Below are 17,138 nucleotides of genomic sequence, written 5' to 3'. Positions count from 1 at the left end.
GATCCCAGCTGAAAGGATCCCAGCTGACAGACTCCCATCTGACAGATTCCGAGCTGACAGACTCCCAGCTGACAGACTCCCAGCTGACAGACTCCCAGCTGACAAATTCCCAGCTGACAGACTCCCATCTGACAGAGTCCCAGCTGACAGGATCCCAGCTGACAGGATCCCACTGACAGACTCCCAGCTGACAGACTCCCAGCTGACAGGATCCCAGCTGACAGACTCCCAGCTGACAGACTCCCAGCTGACAGATTCCCAGCTGACAGGAGCCGAGCTGACAGACACCCAGCTGACAGATTCCCAGCTGACAGGAGCCCAGCTGAGGGGGATTCCAGCTGACAGATTCCCAGCTGACAGGATCCCAGCAGACAGACTCCCAGCTGAAAGACTCACAGCTGACAGATTCCCAGCTGACACACTCCCAGCTGACAGGATCCCAGCTGACAGATTCCCAGCTGACAGGAGCCGAGCTGACAGAAACCCAGCTGACAGATTCCCAGCTGACAGATCCCTAGCTGACAGACTCCCAGCTGACAGGATGCCAGCTCACAGAGTCCCAGCTGACAGGATCCCAGCTGACAGATTCCCAGCTGACAGATTCCCAGCTGACAGACTCCCAGCTGACAGGATACCAGCTGACAGACTCCCAGCTGACAGACTCCCAGCTGACAGGATCCCAGCTGACAGACTCGCAGCTGACAGATCCCCAGCTGACAGACTCCCAGCTGACAGATTCCCAGCTGACAGACTCCCAGCTGACAGATTCCCAGCTGACAGATTCCCAGCTGACAGACTCCCAGCTGACAGTATCCCAGCTGACAGATTCCCAGCTGACAGGATTCCAACTGACAGATTCCCAGCTGACAGAGTCCCAGCTGTCAGGATCCCAGCTGACAGGATCCCAGCTGACAGACTCCCAGCTGACAGGATCCCAGCTGACACTCTCCCAGCTGACAGATTTCCAGCTGACAGTCTCCCAGCTGACAGCTTCCCAGCTGTCAGATTCCCAGCTGACAGGATCCCAGCTGATGGGAATCCCAGCTGACAGATTCCCAGCTGACAGACTCCCAGCTGACAGATTCCCAGCTGGCAGGATCCCAGCTGACAGATTCCCAGCTGGCAGGATCCCAGCTGACAGCTTCCCAGCTGACAGATTCCCAGCTGACAGGATCCCAGCTGATGGGAATTCCCAGCTGATAGATTCCCAGCTGACAGACTCACAGCTGACAGATTCCCAGCTGACAGATTCCCAGCTGGCAGGATCCCAGCTGACAGATTCCCAGCTGGCAGGATCCCAGCTGACAGACTCCCTGCTGACAGACTCCCAGCTAACAGATTCCCAGCTGACAGATTCCCAGCTGACAGGATCCCAGCTGACAGATTCCCGGCTGACAGATTCCCAGCTGACAGACTCCCAGCTGACAGACTCCCAGCTGACAGATTCCCAGCTGACAGACTCCCAGCTGACAGACTCCCAGCTGATAGATTCCCAGCTGACAGACTCTCAGCTGACAGGACCCCAGCTGACAGATTCCCAGCTGACAGGAGCCGAGCTGACAGGATCCCAGCTGACAGATTCCAAGCTGACAGGATCCCAGCTGACAGACTCCCAGCTGTCAGATTCCCAGCTGACAGGATCCCAGCTGACAGACTCCCAGCTGACAGATTCCCAGCTGATGGGGATCCCAGCTGACAAATTCCCAGCTGACAGATTCCCAGCTGACAGGATACCAACTGACAGATTCCCAGCTGACAGATTCCCAGCTGACAGGATCCCAGCTGGTGGGGATCCCAGCTGACAGGATCCCAGCTGACAGACACCCAGCTGACACACTCCCAGCTGACAGATTCCCAGCTGACAGACTCCCAGCTGACAGATTCCCAGCTGACAGGAATCCAGCTGACAGATTCCCAGCTGACAGACTCCCAGCTGACAGATTCCCAGCTGATAGGAATCCAGCTGACAGATTCCCAGCAGATAGGAATCCAGCTGACAGATTCCCAGCTGACAGATTCCCAGCTGACAGATTCCCAGCTGACAGGATCCCAGCTGACATGATCCCAGCTGACAGTCTCCCAGCTGATGGGGATCCCAGCTGTGGGTCCTCCCTTTCCCCACCGTGTGCTGGGATTTGGGGAGGAGCTGCTCCGCCCACAGCGCCCTGACGACTCACGTTCCTGAAAACCGCACCAACTCGATTCAAGTTTGCGGCCGGAGCCAGAGCATCGCCGGAGCCGCCTCGGAGCGGAGCCTCCCCCCGTGCCCCCCCGGCCCCCCCCCCCCCCCCCCCCCCCCCCCCCCCCCGGGGGGCCCCCCCCCCCCCCGCCCCCCCCCCCCCTCCCTCACTCCCTCACTCCCTCACTCCTGCTGGTGCTGCTGGTGCTGCTGCTGTTCACCGGGAGCTCGGCGGCTCGCTCCCCTTGCGGTGCCGGGGCTGCGGAGGGTCCCCCCACCCCACGCCAGCAGCAGCTGAGCCCGGGCTGCAATGGGGTGCTGCACAGGACGCTGTACCTTCATCATCCTCTGTACCTTCCAGCTGGTGAGTACAACAGCCCCCAGCCCGTTCCATCGCTTACTGTGGGCATCTGGACCTGGTTAACGTGGGCACTGGACCTGGTTAACGTGGGCACTGGACCTGGTTACTGTGGAGAACTGTACCTGGTTATTGTGGGCACTGGACCTGGTTACTGTGGGGAACTGTACCTGGTTACTGTGGGCACTGGACCTGGTTGCTGTGGGGAACTGTACCTGGTTATTGTGGGCACTGGACCTGGTTACTGTGGGAACTATACCTGGTTACTGTGGGCACTGGACCTGGTTACTGTGGGGAACTGTACCTGGTTATTGTGGGCACTGGACATGGTTACTGTGGGGAACTATACCTGGTTATTGTGGGCACTGGACCTGGTTACTGTGGGGAACTATACCTGGTTATTGTGGGCATCTGGACCTGGTTACTGTGGGGAACTGTACCTGGTTATTGTGGGGAACCGGACTGGGTTAGTGTGGGGATCAGTGCTGGGTTAGTGTTAATCGGTGGGGACCTGTGTTAAACACCAATCCCCTGTGGTTTGGTGATCCCACACTGAAAGGATGAAGTCTGTGAGAATCCTCGGTGTCAAACAGAGAGCTGTCAGCAGACCTGTGTGTGTATATTACTCTGCCCCAGGGTTTACTGAGCACAGGGCAGCCCCGAGTTTGATGAAATCCCAGGTTGAGGAGTTCAGTCCGACCCTGAAGGTCCATATCCGTCAGCAGTTAACAATGAGAACTGGGCAGCTGCTCTCTGTGAGAAGCAGATCATCCAAACCCATTTCTCAGCTTGTTTCTGTAATTGTAATGTCGTGTCTCAGTGTCTCTCCGATCGCTGTGTGTTTAACCGGGGACAGCTTGCTTACTGCCTGAGTGCTCTCTGAAGCTGCTCTCTGGTGAGGTCGCTGATGTGGAAGGAGCGGCTCCCTCAGTTTGAGGTTGTGGTGTAACCCCAGGATGGTGTGTGGTTCATTATGGGAGGCCTGGTCATACCGTGGGCTTGCTGTAACAGGGGTTCTGACATTGCTTGTCGCTATTGAGGAAGGGAGGGGCAAATTGTTGGCCTGAACCCCCTCCTACATCACCCCCACATCTCCACAAACACACCCCAACACACACACGCAGTCTCTCTCTCTCCCTCTCCCCCCACTGTCTCTCACACACTCACTCACACACACTCATTGACTCACTGTCGCTCACACACTCTCTCATACACACTTTCTAACTCTCTGTCTCTCCCACACTCTCTGTGTCTCTCACAGTCACAGACCACCCCAACATCCACTCACCCACAGCAGTATCAGGGAGACTGAGTCCTCAGTTCCAAGTGAGTGCTGATTTCTTTAACGATGCGGATAGTTCAGAAAGCGGGTGCCGCCAGGAATAAGCTGATCTTTTCAGCACATGATTAATTTGCAGGCACTGGTTTAGTCCTTGTGTGTTTGTCTGTGTGTGTAAGAGAGAGAGAGAGTGAGAGTGTATTGTCAGAGTGTGTGTCAGTGAGTGTGTGAGAGTGTGTATCAGTGTGAGTGAGTGTGTCAGTGTGAACTAGTGTGTGAATGAGTGATTGTGTAGTGTGAATGAGTGTGTGTGAGTGAGTGAGAGTGTGAATGAGTGTGTGTGAGAGTGTGAATGAGTGTGAGTTAGTGAGTGAGAGTGTGTGTGAGTTAGTGAGTGAGAGTGTGTGTCAGTAAGGGTGAGCTTTGGGAATTAACACGGGCGGTTGAACAATGTGTGAGTTACTGGGGCTGCTGCCGGTTTTATTGATTGGATGTTAAGAGGGAGGAAGCATCTGGCTCTCCCTGAATGAGCTGGGAGAGACCAGGCTGCCTCAGGAATACCTGCTGCTCTTAGCCCCAGCACAGACAGCAGCTGCTGCTTTACACAGCCTACACCTGGGATACTCACACCAACTACACTGTCGTTTCTTTCAGCTTCACCATAGCAACCGGACGCTCAAATTATATTCTATCAGAAAAAGACGGTATCCTTCCCGCTGGAAACTGCTTCCCATCAAAGCGCTCGGAGCGTGAATCCTGCTCCATTTTTTTATTCCGTTATCTCAGTGACACAGTATCCCAGTAAATATATTAGGTTCTTTGACTGAGAAATGAGCTGTTTATCGACCAAACTGCCTCAAATCCAGATTATTAATCGATTCTAATCAATGGCCAGCACAATGGTCCAGTGCAGTTTTATAAAGAGTGAACTCAGCCTAAATTCAGATGTGAAATGAAAGGATAGATCCCTCTTGTTGTAGTACAGAGGACCCAAAGGAAGACCTCACTCTGTCAATGTTATCAAAGCATAACATCCGTCAGTTCTATACTATCATCCTTTTTAAAAACAGGTTTCATAGCTAAAAGATGATCTTTTGTTTATTTCTTTTTCTTTTCCATCAACTCCCTTACAATTTCTTCCATGATCTCCTGAATTTCCAGTCTCAGGTTGGTGGGTGGGGTGGTCAAGGTGTGTCAGGTAAAGTCACTGTAGGCCCACAGGGCTGTTTGCTCCTTAGAGAGAGATGACTGTTGGTGCTTTAACTGGAGGGTGACCATGCCTCAGGTGAGGGGAGGGGGTGACAAGGAGAATCCTTAATGATGACCTCAGTCAGTGTATAAATGCTGATAGACAATTTATACATCACCCAAATGACCACTGTTTACATGTGCCATTTAGCCATCTTGGCAAGATCTGAACTGAACTCATGGTGTCACCATCTGATGCCCTCTCCCAGGTTCCAGCAGGGAACCATGATGTGTACTCACGAATAGGAACCCTGGCTCCTAGATCTTCTCTCCATCTCAGAAGTACTTTGTAAAGAATTGGTTCCAATTATTATTTAGGGCAAGATTAGCTACCAGAACGCAGCCCAGAGGTGAACCTGATTTTTCTGGTCACAGTGTCTAAGTGTCTCATTATGTTTTAATACTGATTTCGGAGCCTCTGCATGTCGTGAAAAATGGCAGTGCATTGTTTAATTTCTTTAATTTCCAAACTAATTTGCAATTTGTATAATTATTCCTGTGGTCTTTTAGAAGTTTTAGTTTTCAGTTACTGTCACTGCCAAGAGCAGCTGGCACTGACAACTGAATAATTGGGGATTTTCATGTAAAAGAGCTGATTTTTAAAAACTTTATGATTGGAGTGTAATCATAGAGTCCTACAGCACAGAGACAGGCCCTTTGGCCAGAGACCTAAGGGGCAACTTTTTCACGCAGAAGGTGGTGCGTGTATGGAATGAGCTGCCAGAGGATGTGGTGGAGACTGGTATAATTACAACATTTAAAAGGCATTTGGATGGGTATATGAATAAGAAGGGTTCAGAGGGATATGGGCCGGGTGCTGGCAGGTGGGGCTAGATTGGGTTGGGATATCTGGTCGGCATGGACGGGTTGGACCGAAGGGTCTGTTACCATGCGGGCTCACAACTGGTTGAATTATATTGCTAGTAAAATATTTTATTTTGGTTCTCACATGTCATTCATTTAAAGAGAGGGTTTACCATCTATTTAGAAACCCAAATTAATGAATTTTAAATCTGAGTATTATTTCTTTGATCGTTTTCTTTTGTTGCGAGTGCTAATTCCATAATTGGAAAAGTGTCTTTGCAAGAGTTGTTGAAAACATTAAATTACTGTTGTACTAGGAATATGACCTGCAAGGTGAATATGAACAAGGAACTGTAGTGGGCCATTCTGCTCTCAAATCTGCTCAGGTATTTAATAAGATAATGGCTGATCTGATTGTGAACTCAAAACCACATTCCTGCCTTCCTGATAATCTTTCCCTTCCTTGCTTATCAAGAATCTATCCTCCTCTGCCTGGTTCCAGTGCTGTAGTCTCACTCCTTGGACTTGGAGAGAAAAGTGAAGTTGTTTCTTTTTGTGAGCCAGTTGTAAGGAATGAAATTAGTTTGGTATTTTTTTGTCCAGAAAATCCACAAAGATGCTGGAAATCTGAACTAAAAACAGTACGTGCTGGAAATACTGAATAGATCTTTGGAGAGATAAATATCCAGGTGGGTGACTTTTCAGAAGGGCTGGGGATGATCCAGGGATATAACAGGCTGGTTAGTGATGCAAAGTGATGCTAACAGCTTGGGTACATTTCCCGCACCAGCTGAGGTTACCATGAATGTCTTGCCTTCTCAAACTCGCCCCTCAGCTGAGGAGTGGTGATCCCCCAGGATAAACCACCACCCGTGATCTCTCTTAACCCTCTGTAAGGAGAGAGCAGCCCTATGGTCTGGTAAGACTATGGTGAGTTTAGCTTTAATATAGATGTGATAGTTTTAAGTGGGTGGAGTTTAAAATCAGTCAGCAGGTTTAAATACCATGAGATAAGGAGGTCTGATTCAGGTTAACGTGACTGCTAATACAGACAAACTGAGTAGATTGGAGTTTAGATTGTATATTGCTAGATATTGATTTGGATTAAACTACACTGTGATAAATTGATTATGAAATGAATTTGATCAGACTTACCTGGAACAGATAAACAAGAAAGTGTTGGTCATAATGCAAAATTTAAAGTAGCTTTTATGTAATTTTTCACTTCCATTTTCTGGACCAGTCTCCCAAGAGAATGGATAGATGACCTGTAGTCAAAATCCTGATATACTGTTGTATATTTAGAACATAATGTAATAGTTTTGAGTTTAACATATTCTGGAAACATTAAATACTTGATGAGGTCCAGAACATAGTGACCAAAATGGTATCCAATCATATGGCTTTTAGCCTCAACTCTGGATTTTTTCCCGATAACTACTTTTAATACAATGATGCAAGTTAATATACATGAAATATATATATTTTTAAAAAGCTCAAAGGTAGAAGACAGAGGGTGGTGGTGGAGGGTTGTTTTTCAGACTGGAGGCCTGTGACCAGTGGAGTGCCACAAGGATCGGTGCTGGGTCCTCTACTTTTTGTCATTTACATAAATGATTTGGATGTGAGCATAAGAGGTACAGTTTGTAAGTTTGCAGATGACACCAAAATTGGAGGTGTATTGGCCAGCGAAGAAGGTTACCTCAGATTACAACAGGATCTTGACCAGATGGGCCAATGGGCTGAGGAGTGGCAGATGGAGTTAAATTTAAATAAATGCGAGGTGCTGCATTTTGGGAAAGCAAATCTTAGCAGGATTTATACACTTAATGGTAAGGTCCTAGGGAGTGTTGCTGAACCTTGGAGTGCAGGTTCATAGCTCCTTGAATAGGAGATATGTGAAGGTAGATAGGATAGTGAAGAAGGTGTCTGGTATGCTTTCCTTTATTGGTCAGAGTATTGAGTACAGGAGTTGGGAGGTCATGTTGCGGCTATACAGGACATTGGTTAGGCCACTGTTGGAATAAAAAGAGACCTAAGGAGCAACATTTTCACGCAGAGGGTGGTACGTGTATGGAACGAGCTGCCAGAGGAAGTGGTGAAGTCTAGTACAATTACAACATTTAAAAGGCATTTGGATGGGTATATGAATAGGAAGGGTTTGGAGGGATATGGGCCGGGTGCTGGCAGGTGGGACTAGATTGAGTTGGGATATCTGGTGGCATGGACGGGTTGGACTGAAGGGTCTGTTTCTGTGCTGTACATGTCGATGACTCTACGAAAAATAAGCAATTATATATGAATTGCTTCCTGCATCAGATATAAAGGCACTGGTCAAGCATTGAGGTACTGAGAGAATGAAAGGTAACATGTTCTCAATCTAAGAATAACTCTTTTCAGCTATTAAAGCCTATTAACATATTAATGGTTTGATGCATTCAGCGTATTTGGCGACTGAGGAAATGCAAGTTAAACTGAATGACAAGAGGTCATCCTTCAATAAGGCTGCACATTTCAGATCCTAAAATAGTGCATCCTGTATTCATTATTCCTGTTAGATCATTGTGTAAATAGAGTTTTATAGAACTGATTCTTTTGTGGATTCTGGCCACTTATTTGATTGATTGATTAACCTGATGAGATGTGAACTGGAAGTGACATAAAAATCTATCCAGTCTTCGATGTAAGCAATTTCTGGCTTTACAACAGCTCAAAAAGTGAAAGCATTTCCTTTGAAATACATTGAATACAATATGAAATTTTTTTATCTCTGTGTCATTTCTTGTGGAGAAAGTGAAGAGATTAGTGTGACAATATTAATGACAGTTTCATAATAGGTTTGTAATGAATTGTGGAGATTTTGCTTTTTAGCCCCGAACTGTAATAAGAATTTGCAATAGTGTTTTGAATACGGCGAATCAAAGTGTAGGTATTCGTACAGATTATCATTGAGATTAAAGGTACTTTTTTCAATTTTCCTGCCATTATTTAAAAATTATTACAAATCATTCCAGTCAGCTCACCAATCAGTCTGTGGTGTTGCACTCAGAAAATAAAATTATTAATTTAGGATTATGATAATGATAGAATATTATTTTGTGGTCATGGTGCAATGACAGTCACTTGACATGTAGTTTTTATAACATGGCTATTATTGGGAAGATAGAAGTGGGAGTAGGCCAATCAGCCCCTTGTGTCTGCTCTGCCATTCGATCATGGCTGATGTTTCTCCTGCTTTTCCCCATAACCCTTGATTCCCCTTATTAATCAAGAACCTATCTCTCTCTGTCCTAAATACACTCAATGACTTGACCTCCACAGCCTTCTACATAATGTGTTACCCACCCTCTGGCTAAAGAAATTCCTCCTCATCTCAATTCTAAAGGGTTGCCCTTTCACTCTGAGGTTCTTGTGTCTCTTACTAGTGGAAACATCTTCTCCACATCCACTCTAACAAGGCCTCTCGGTATTCTGTAAATTTCAATCAGATCCCCTCTCATCCTACTGAACTCCGCTGAGTCCAGACCCAGAGTCCTCACTCTCTCCTCATATGACAAACCCTTCATACGTGGGATCATTCTTGTGAACCTCCTCTGGATACCCTCCAATGCCAGCACATCCTTTCGTAGATAGGGGACTCAAACTGCTCACAATATTCCAAATGTGGTCTGACTAGAGCCTTAAAAATGTGTTGCTGGAAAAGCGCAGCAGGTCAGGCAGCATCCAAGGCGCAGGAGAATTGACGTTTCGGGCATAAGCCCTTCTTCAGGAATGAGGAGGGTGTGCCCTCTTTTGACTAGAGCCTTATACTGTCTCAGCAGTACATCTCTGCTCTTCTGTTCTAGTGCTTTTGAAATGAATGCTAATATTGCATTAAAAAAAATCTGAAAGAACTGTGGATGCTGTAAATCAGAACCAAAAACAGAAAGTGCTGGGAAAGCTCAGCAAGTCTGGCAGCATCTGTGAAGGGAAATCAGAGTTAACGTTTTGAGTCCACTGACCCAGAGTTCTGAGGAAGGGTCTCCAGACCTGAAACGTTAATGTTAACATTGCATCTGTCTTCCCAAATGCCAAAAGCATTTAAGTCTTAAGAGAATCCTCAACTAGGCCTCCCAAGACCCTTTGTACTTCAGATTTCCAAAGTCTTTCCCCATTTAGAAAATACTCTATACCTCTATTCCTCCTACAAAGTGCATAACCTCATCCTTTCCCACATTGTATTCCATCTGCCATTTCTTTGCCCACTCTCCCAGCCTATCCAAGTCCTTTTGCAGCCTACCCGCTTCCTCAACACTGCCTGTCCCTCCACAAACCTTTGTGTCATTTGCAAACTTAGCAACAATGGCCTTGGTTTCTTCATGCAGATTCTTAATGTACAACGTGAATAATTGTGGTCCCAACACTGACCCCTACTGAATTCCACTAGTTATGTGCTGCCATCCTGAAAAAGACCCCTTTATCCCCACTCTCTGTCTTCTGTCAGTCAGCCAATTCTCTATCTCTTGCAGAGCTGTGTGCACTATTACAGGTGCAGTCTCACTAGTGTCCTATACAATTGGAGCCGACACCTTTGCCCCTGTACTCAGCTCCTCTTGTGATGAAGACTAACATTCCATTTGTCTACTGAACTGCTTGCTGCCCCTGCACGCTAGTTTTCAATAATTTATAAACGAAATAAATTGTGTCCCTTTGGATATAGGCACTTTCCAAACTCTGTTTAGGAAATAATCTGCATCTGTGTTCTGCCTACCAAAGTGGATAACCTCACACGTACCCATCTGCCATGTTTTTGGTCATTCACTCAGCCTTGTCAATATTACCTCGAAGAAGCCTCTTTGTGCTCTCTTACTACATACATTCCCACCTCGTTTTATATCACCTGCAAATTTGGAAATATTACCATCGGGGTCCTGACATCCAAATCATTGAAATGGATTGTGAACAGCTGGGGCTAAACACTTATCCTTACCCTCGTAGTCACAGTCTTCCCAACCTGAGAATGGCTCAGTAATTCCTTCTGTCTGCTCTCTGCCTGTTAACCAAATCACAAGCCATGCTAGTTTGTTACCTCCAACCTCATGTGCTTTCATTTTGTTAATGAATTTCCTGTCTGGGACATTCTGAAGATCCAAATATATCACATCTACTGGTTTCTACTTGGAAACGCTTCTAGTAACATCCTGCAAAAGCTTGGTCAGATTTCTCAGATGTGATTTCGTCTTCAGAAATCCATGTTGACTTTGTCCAATGTTGATTCGAACATGCTCTGTAATACTTGAATAATTTGCCTTTGGGAATAAATGTTGTCTGTTGAGAATTAATGTTTGCCACAACTCTTCTGTATACATATACATTTTATTATAGAGAATGAGTGAGAGATTTTATATTAGAGTCAGTGCTAGGTGATAGAAAGTAAATATACAGTATCTATCACGATCTTGATAACTAGATTAGACTCCCTACAGTGTTGAAACAGGCCCTTCAGCCCAACAGGTCCACACCGACCCTTTGAAGAGTATCCCACCCAGACCCATTCCACTACCCTATATTTACCCCTGACTAATGCACCTAACACTATGGGCAATGTAGCATGACCAATTCACCTGATCTGCACATCTTTGGATTGTGGGAGGAAACTGGAGCATCCAGAGGAAACCCATGGAGACACAAGGAGAATGTACAAACTCCACACAGTTCGTTACCCGAGGTGGGAATCGAACCTGGGTCCCTGGTGCTGTGAGGCATTAGTGCTAACCGTTGAGCCACCGTGCCACCCAAAAAAATTTTTATCTAGATATCACTCTAGATACAATATTTTTACATTATGTTCTCTATTCCTTTCCCTTTCTCTTCTGAATGTCTGACATGGTAGTGTTCCACACACGTTGACTCTTGTCCAGTTCTTTGTTTAAATTGTTACTCATTTATCTGTGGACCTAGACATAGGTAGCAGCCTGCAAATTGACCAGGAATCATCATAACCAAACTAAATCCTCTCCTCACCCAATTCAATACTTGTATTTTCCAATATGAGTAACTGGATAATTGTTAAGAACAGATCTCCCCCCTTTCTTCAGAGCACTAGATTATTTCCAACATTATGATACCATCTCTGAAGGATGTTGCTGGGAATAGAGGGTTTGAGTTATAAAGAAGGGTTGGGACTTTTTTCGCTGGAGCATAGGGGGTTGAGGGGTGATCTTGTAGAAGTTTATAAAATCATGAGGAGTGTGGATAAAGTGAATAACAGGGGTCTTTTCCCTAAGGTGGGGGAGTCAAAACCAGGGAGCATATTTTTAAGGTAAGGGGATAAAGATTTTAAAAGGACAGGAGGGTCAACCTTTTTGCCCACAGAGTGGTCCGTGTGTGGAATGAGCTGCCAGAGGAACTGGTGGATGCGGGTACAGTTACAGCATTTAAAAGACATTTGGATAAGTACATGAGTAGGAAAGATTTAGAGAGTTATGGGCCAAATGCAGACAAAAGGGACTAGTTTAGTTTGGGAACATGGTCGGTGTAGACTAATTGAACGGAAGGGTCTGTTTCCGTGCTGTATGACTTGATGACTCTATGACTGTATTGTGCACCATTCCAAAGAAGATAACAAAAACCGTCTGCTGGTTTTCTGACCAAAATTCAACCCTGAGTTAACACCTTTAAAAAAGGCATGTCATGGGGGTCCCCAATTTACAAACATCTGACTTACAAACACAGTCCCAAACAGGGTTTTAACTTTAAAAATCTAATATATGAACATTTCCTGTACTTTCAAACTTCCTATGCTTTAGATTGTTCTGCATTATCTTCCAAAGTGCGTACAAAGCGACTTAAGAACAGATTCCAGAATGGGACCTGTTCACAACTCCATGTCAGCTAGAATTTTATCACCATCTTGTGTGTGGGATCTTGCTATGTGTGAATTAGTTGCTATGTTTCTTTAGAGTGTCCACAATGGCTAGTTTTGAGTAAAGTACTTAATTGTCTGTCAGGTACCTTGGGATGTTCTGAGGGTTGTGAAAAGTATTTTATGTATATATTCAAATTTCTTCTTAACAGTCCATGTTCTGGACTGAGATAAGGGTTGACTGACACCATCCCAGTTTGTATGTTTCAATTCCACACTTGCAATTTGCTAATTTGCATATCAATCCACTAAAAAGTGTCAAGCTGAAAACAAATTGTCTTGCCCCATCAGTCAGGTCTTCGGGATTGTTACGGCCCTGTCATTTACAGAAGTTATTTTGCAGTAACTTCAAAAGCTTTGAATGTTTTAACAGTCCCAAAAATTTTCCATCCCATCTTTATGACTCTCTGAACCAGAAAACATTTACAAGGATGTTGCCAGGGTTGGAGGATTTGAGCTATAGGGAGAGGCTGAACAGGCTGAGGCTGTTTTCCCTGGAGCATCGGAGGCTGAGGGGCGACCGTATAGAGGTTTATAAAATCATGAGGGTCATGGATAGGATAAATAGACAAGGTCTTTTCCCCAGAGTAGGGGAGTCCAAAACTGGAGGGCAAAGATTTAAGGTGTGATGGGAAAAATTTAAAAGGGACCTGAGGGGCAACGTTTTCACACAGAGGGTGGTGCGTGTATGGAATGAGCTGCCAAAGGAAGTGGTGGACGCTGGTACAATTACAGCATTTAAAAGACAGCTAGATGGGTATATGAATAGGAAGGGTTTAGAGGGATATGGGCCAAGTGCTGGCAAATGGGACTAGATTAATTTAGGATATCTGGTCGGCATGGATAAATTGGACTGAAGTGTCTGTTTCCATGATGTACATCTCAATGACTCTGCCACATGAATTGCTACTCATTCTGGAAGGAACAGTTGATAAAATTCAGGAGGTGCAATGGGAAAGGGATAAGGTGGGGAGGGTGACAGAGGATGGTGCAGGGTTTGAGGACATGTAGTTGATGTAGCTCTAGGGGTTATTGGGCTTAGAGTAAATATTATCCATCTTCTATCACCATGAATGGACAGAGCAGTCGAGGAAGAGAAGGGAAGAGCTGGAAAGGGCCATGTGAAACTGAAAGAAAGTTGGAAATGGGAAGCAAAATGTTTCCTTTCAGAGTGAGAGCACAATATGGCAATGAAACAGGCATCAATGGCACCAGAAAGAGAGTAGTGTGAGAGCTGTCAAGTAGGACTGGAATAAACAATGTTAAATATTTCCATGAAGAAAATAGACTTAGGATGCATTTGATATCCACATCATCACCTTTTATTTGAAGAAAGTGATTTGGATTAAAGGAGGAGCGAAATTGTTTGATCAGACACATTCAGTCAGGTGCTTGAAGGAACTTGCTTGGCCTCCATCCAGTGAAGTAGCAGGAAGCCCTCAGACTGTCCTGGGGAAGCTGGAGGTGTACAAAGGTTCAATGGTTACACTGAAGAAATCAAAGTGAACTGTAACGGGTGGTGAAGCTATGAAGCACAAGCCACTAGAGGAGTTTAGGTTAGAGACTGTTCTGGAAACAGTGGGTTGATATTTGGAGATGGTGTTTTGGTTCAGGAGGAGACAGTGACACCCCGATAATCAGTCAGTGCTGCTTAAGATCATTAAGTATCAACCGCAATGAGTTTCATCATGAAGCAAAAGCTGGCAGAAACAACACTGATAATGACCATTTAATAATGTTTACTGCTTAGTTACAAAAATAGACCAACCACATTAGATGGTTTATGAGCTGAATGTTGGGTTGTTATTTGATATATCTATTTTTGGGAGACTTTTGGAATGAGTTGTCCACTTGATAGCTGTGCTTGCAATTTGATCATCCTAAAGTCCATTGTTACTCTTTTCTATTAAGTACTTAGATGGCCCAATGAAAAAAAAAGTTTTATGAGGAAATGCTGAGGGACTTGAGGCTGTTTTCGTTCGAGAGAAGGTTGAGAGGTGACTTAATTGAGACATATAAGATAATCAGAGGGTTAGACAGGGTGGACAGTGAGAGCCTGAGGGGACATAGCTTTATATTGAGGGGTGATAGATATAGGACAGATGTCAGAGATAGGTTCTTTACTCAGAGTAGTAGGGACTTAGACGCACTGCCTGCAACAGTAGTAGACTCGCCAACTTTACGGACGTTTAAATGGTCATTGGATAGACATATGGATGAGAACGGAATAGTGTCAGTTCGATGGGCTTCAGATTGGATCCACAGGTCGGCACAACATCGAGGGCCGAAGGGCCTGTACTGCACTATAATGTTCTATGTTCTGTGTTGACATAGTTTGATGATAATATTGGAATTTATTCCATTTACTGAAAGTTTATAGTTACAATATCAAATAATCTGAGTTGAAAATGTATCTTATTTCCTTGTAAAATGTTTGATGACTATATGATATGATAGCATAGAATATAGCATAGAACAGTTTAAAGAAAAGAACTACAATCAAAAGTAAAGACTTGCACTGTGTTTCCAAACAAAGGCTGTCCTTAGTTCAGTTTAGTTCATGACTTAACTTTAGTCATATGCTGAGGCCATGACATATGGTAATGACCGACAAGATATAAACAAAGGTTATCTCCTCTCCCAAGCAGCTAATACATTTGTATGCCAACAATAGTGATAGAAAGTGATTATTTCTAAATGATGAACATTTGGAGTGTAAGTGGTGCCCTCTTTTGGCCTTTGCCTTTTGGAGGCTGAGAATCTGCATCTGGGATTATTCAATTCCTCAAAAGACAAGCATAATCAAAGGCAGCTAATATGAAGAAAGAATTAAACAAGGGAGTCTGCTAAGCTAGCACCCTTTAGCTTGAAAGCGTCATGGTTCATATTGTCCAGATGGGGGTTTTCTCAAGGGAAGAGTCTTTCTTTCACATAGCGGATCAAGTCTAAACTTAAAGTGTGTGTGTGACAGGAGGCTCAGATTGTATTATTATCATATGAACAGCACACACGTATCGTTAGTAAAGCAGCATCAATAACGTTATACAAAATACACTTCATTTATGGAAAACATTATTCCCTTTTTGCATTTTTATTAATGGCATTTGGAAAGCCAACCTTATCTTCTTTGTCATTGTATGATAAACCTACTTACAGCACAAGAACTCTGATGCAGATCAGAGAAATCTGAATGCAGCTGACTAAGCCAGGACTCTGTGCTCAGTGTCCCAGAGTCTCAGTGTAAAAGATGGACAAACACTATTAAGATAACCATTCAAAGGAAAGGTGCTTTCTGTTCACATCATACTTGGAGAACAGTATTTGTAAAAGTGTGAGTTTAGTTTTACTTCTTCCTCATTAAATGTTTGTAAATCTTAATCCCTTCATTCCGGTAAATTGCATTATTTCCTTCATTTACAAAAATAAAGCTTAACAAACTTTAAAAATAAAACATGCCAGATACTTAATGCACAATAAGGACGTGTTTGATTTGATGATTAATTAAGCCCAAGAAATTGTGGAAAACAGGACCCTCCCTTTATAAATAAGGTGCACCATGTAAACTACAGCAGGGATATTAACCTTAAATTGTTCCATAGAACACAGAACATAGAACAATACAGCGCAGAACAAGCCCTTCGGCCTTGATGTTGTGCCAACCTGTGAACTATTCTCAGCTCATTCCCCCTACACTATCCCATCATCATCCATATGCTTATCCAAGGATTATTTAAATGTCTCTAATGTGGCTGATTGGCAGGTAAGGCATTCCATGCCCTTACCACTCTCTGCGTAAAGAACCTGCCTCTGACATCTATCTTAAATCTATCACCCCTCAATTTGTAGTTATGCCCCCTCGTACAAGCTGCGGGCGGCACGGTGGCACAGTGGTTAGCACTACTGCCTCACAGCGCCAGAGACCCGGGTTCAACTCCCGCCTCAGGCGACTCTCTGTGTGGAGTTTGCACATTCTCCCTGTGTCTGCGTGGGTTTCCTCCGGGTGCTCCGGTTTCCTCCCACAGTCCAAAAATGTACAGGTCAGGTGAATTGGCCATGCTAAATTGCCCGTAGTGTTAGGTGAAGGGGTAAATGTAGGAGTATGGGTCTGGGTGGTATACGCTTCGGCGGGTCAGTGTGGACTTGTTGGGCCGAAGGGCCTGTTTCCACACTGTAAGTAATCTAATCTAATCTAATCTAAGTAATCTAAACTAAGTAATCTAATCTAATCTGACGTCATCATCCTAGGAAAAAGACGTTCACTGGCTACTCTATCTAATCCTCTGATCATCTTTTATGTCTCTATCAAATCCCCTCTAGCCTTCTTCTTGCCAATGAGAACAGACCCAAGTCTCTCATTGTTGTTCCG

At 44.8% G+C, this 17,138-nt stretch overlaps 1 protein-coding gene across 2 annotated transcripts in view; it reads left to right on the top strand.

Moving 5' to 3' along the window:
* Positions 1–2,334: 2,334 nt before the first annotated feature.
* Positions 2,335–17,138, top strand: part of LOC122549455 (sodium/potassium-transporting ATPase subunit beta-1-interacting protein 3-like) — a 475,134-nt gene continuing 460,330 nt past the window's right edge. For both annotated transcript variants that reach the window (XM_043689300.1, XM_043689301.1), the window contains exon 1: positions 2,335–2,543. In XM_043689300.1, coding sequence (XP_043545235.1) covers positions 2,490–2,543 — 54 coding nt within the window. In that variant the 5' untranslated portion in view covers positions 2,335–2,489. The remainder of the gene's footprint in view (positions 2,544–17,138) is intronic.

The sequence above is a fragment of the Chiloscyllium plagiosum genome, chromosome 4 (assembly GCF_004010195.1).
Source record: "Chiloscyllium plagiosum isolate BGI_BamShark_2017 chromosome 4, ASM401019v2, whole genome shotgun sequence".
NCBI classification, from domain to species: Eukaryota; Metazoa; Chordata; class Chondrichthyes; order Orectolobiformes; family Hemiscylliidae; genus Chiloscyllium; species Chiloscyllium plagiosum.
Note: the sequence above shows the minus strand (reverse complement) of the source record. Positions and strands in the feature narration are given on the sequence as shown.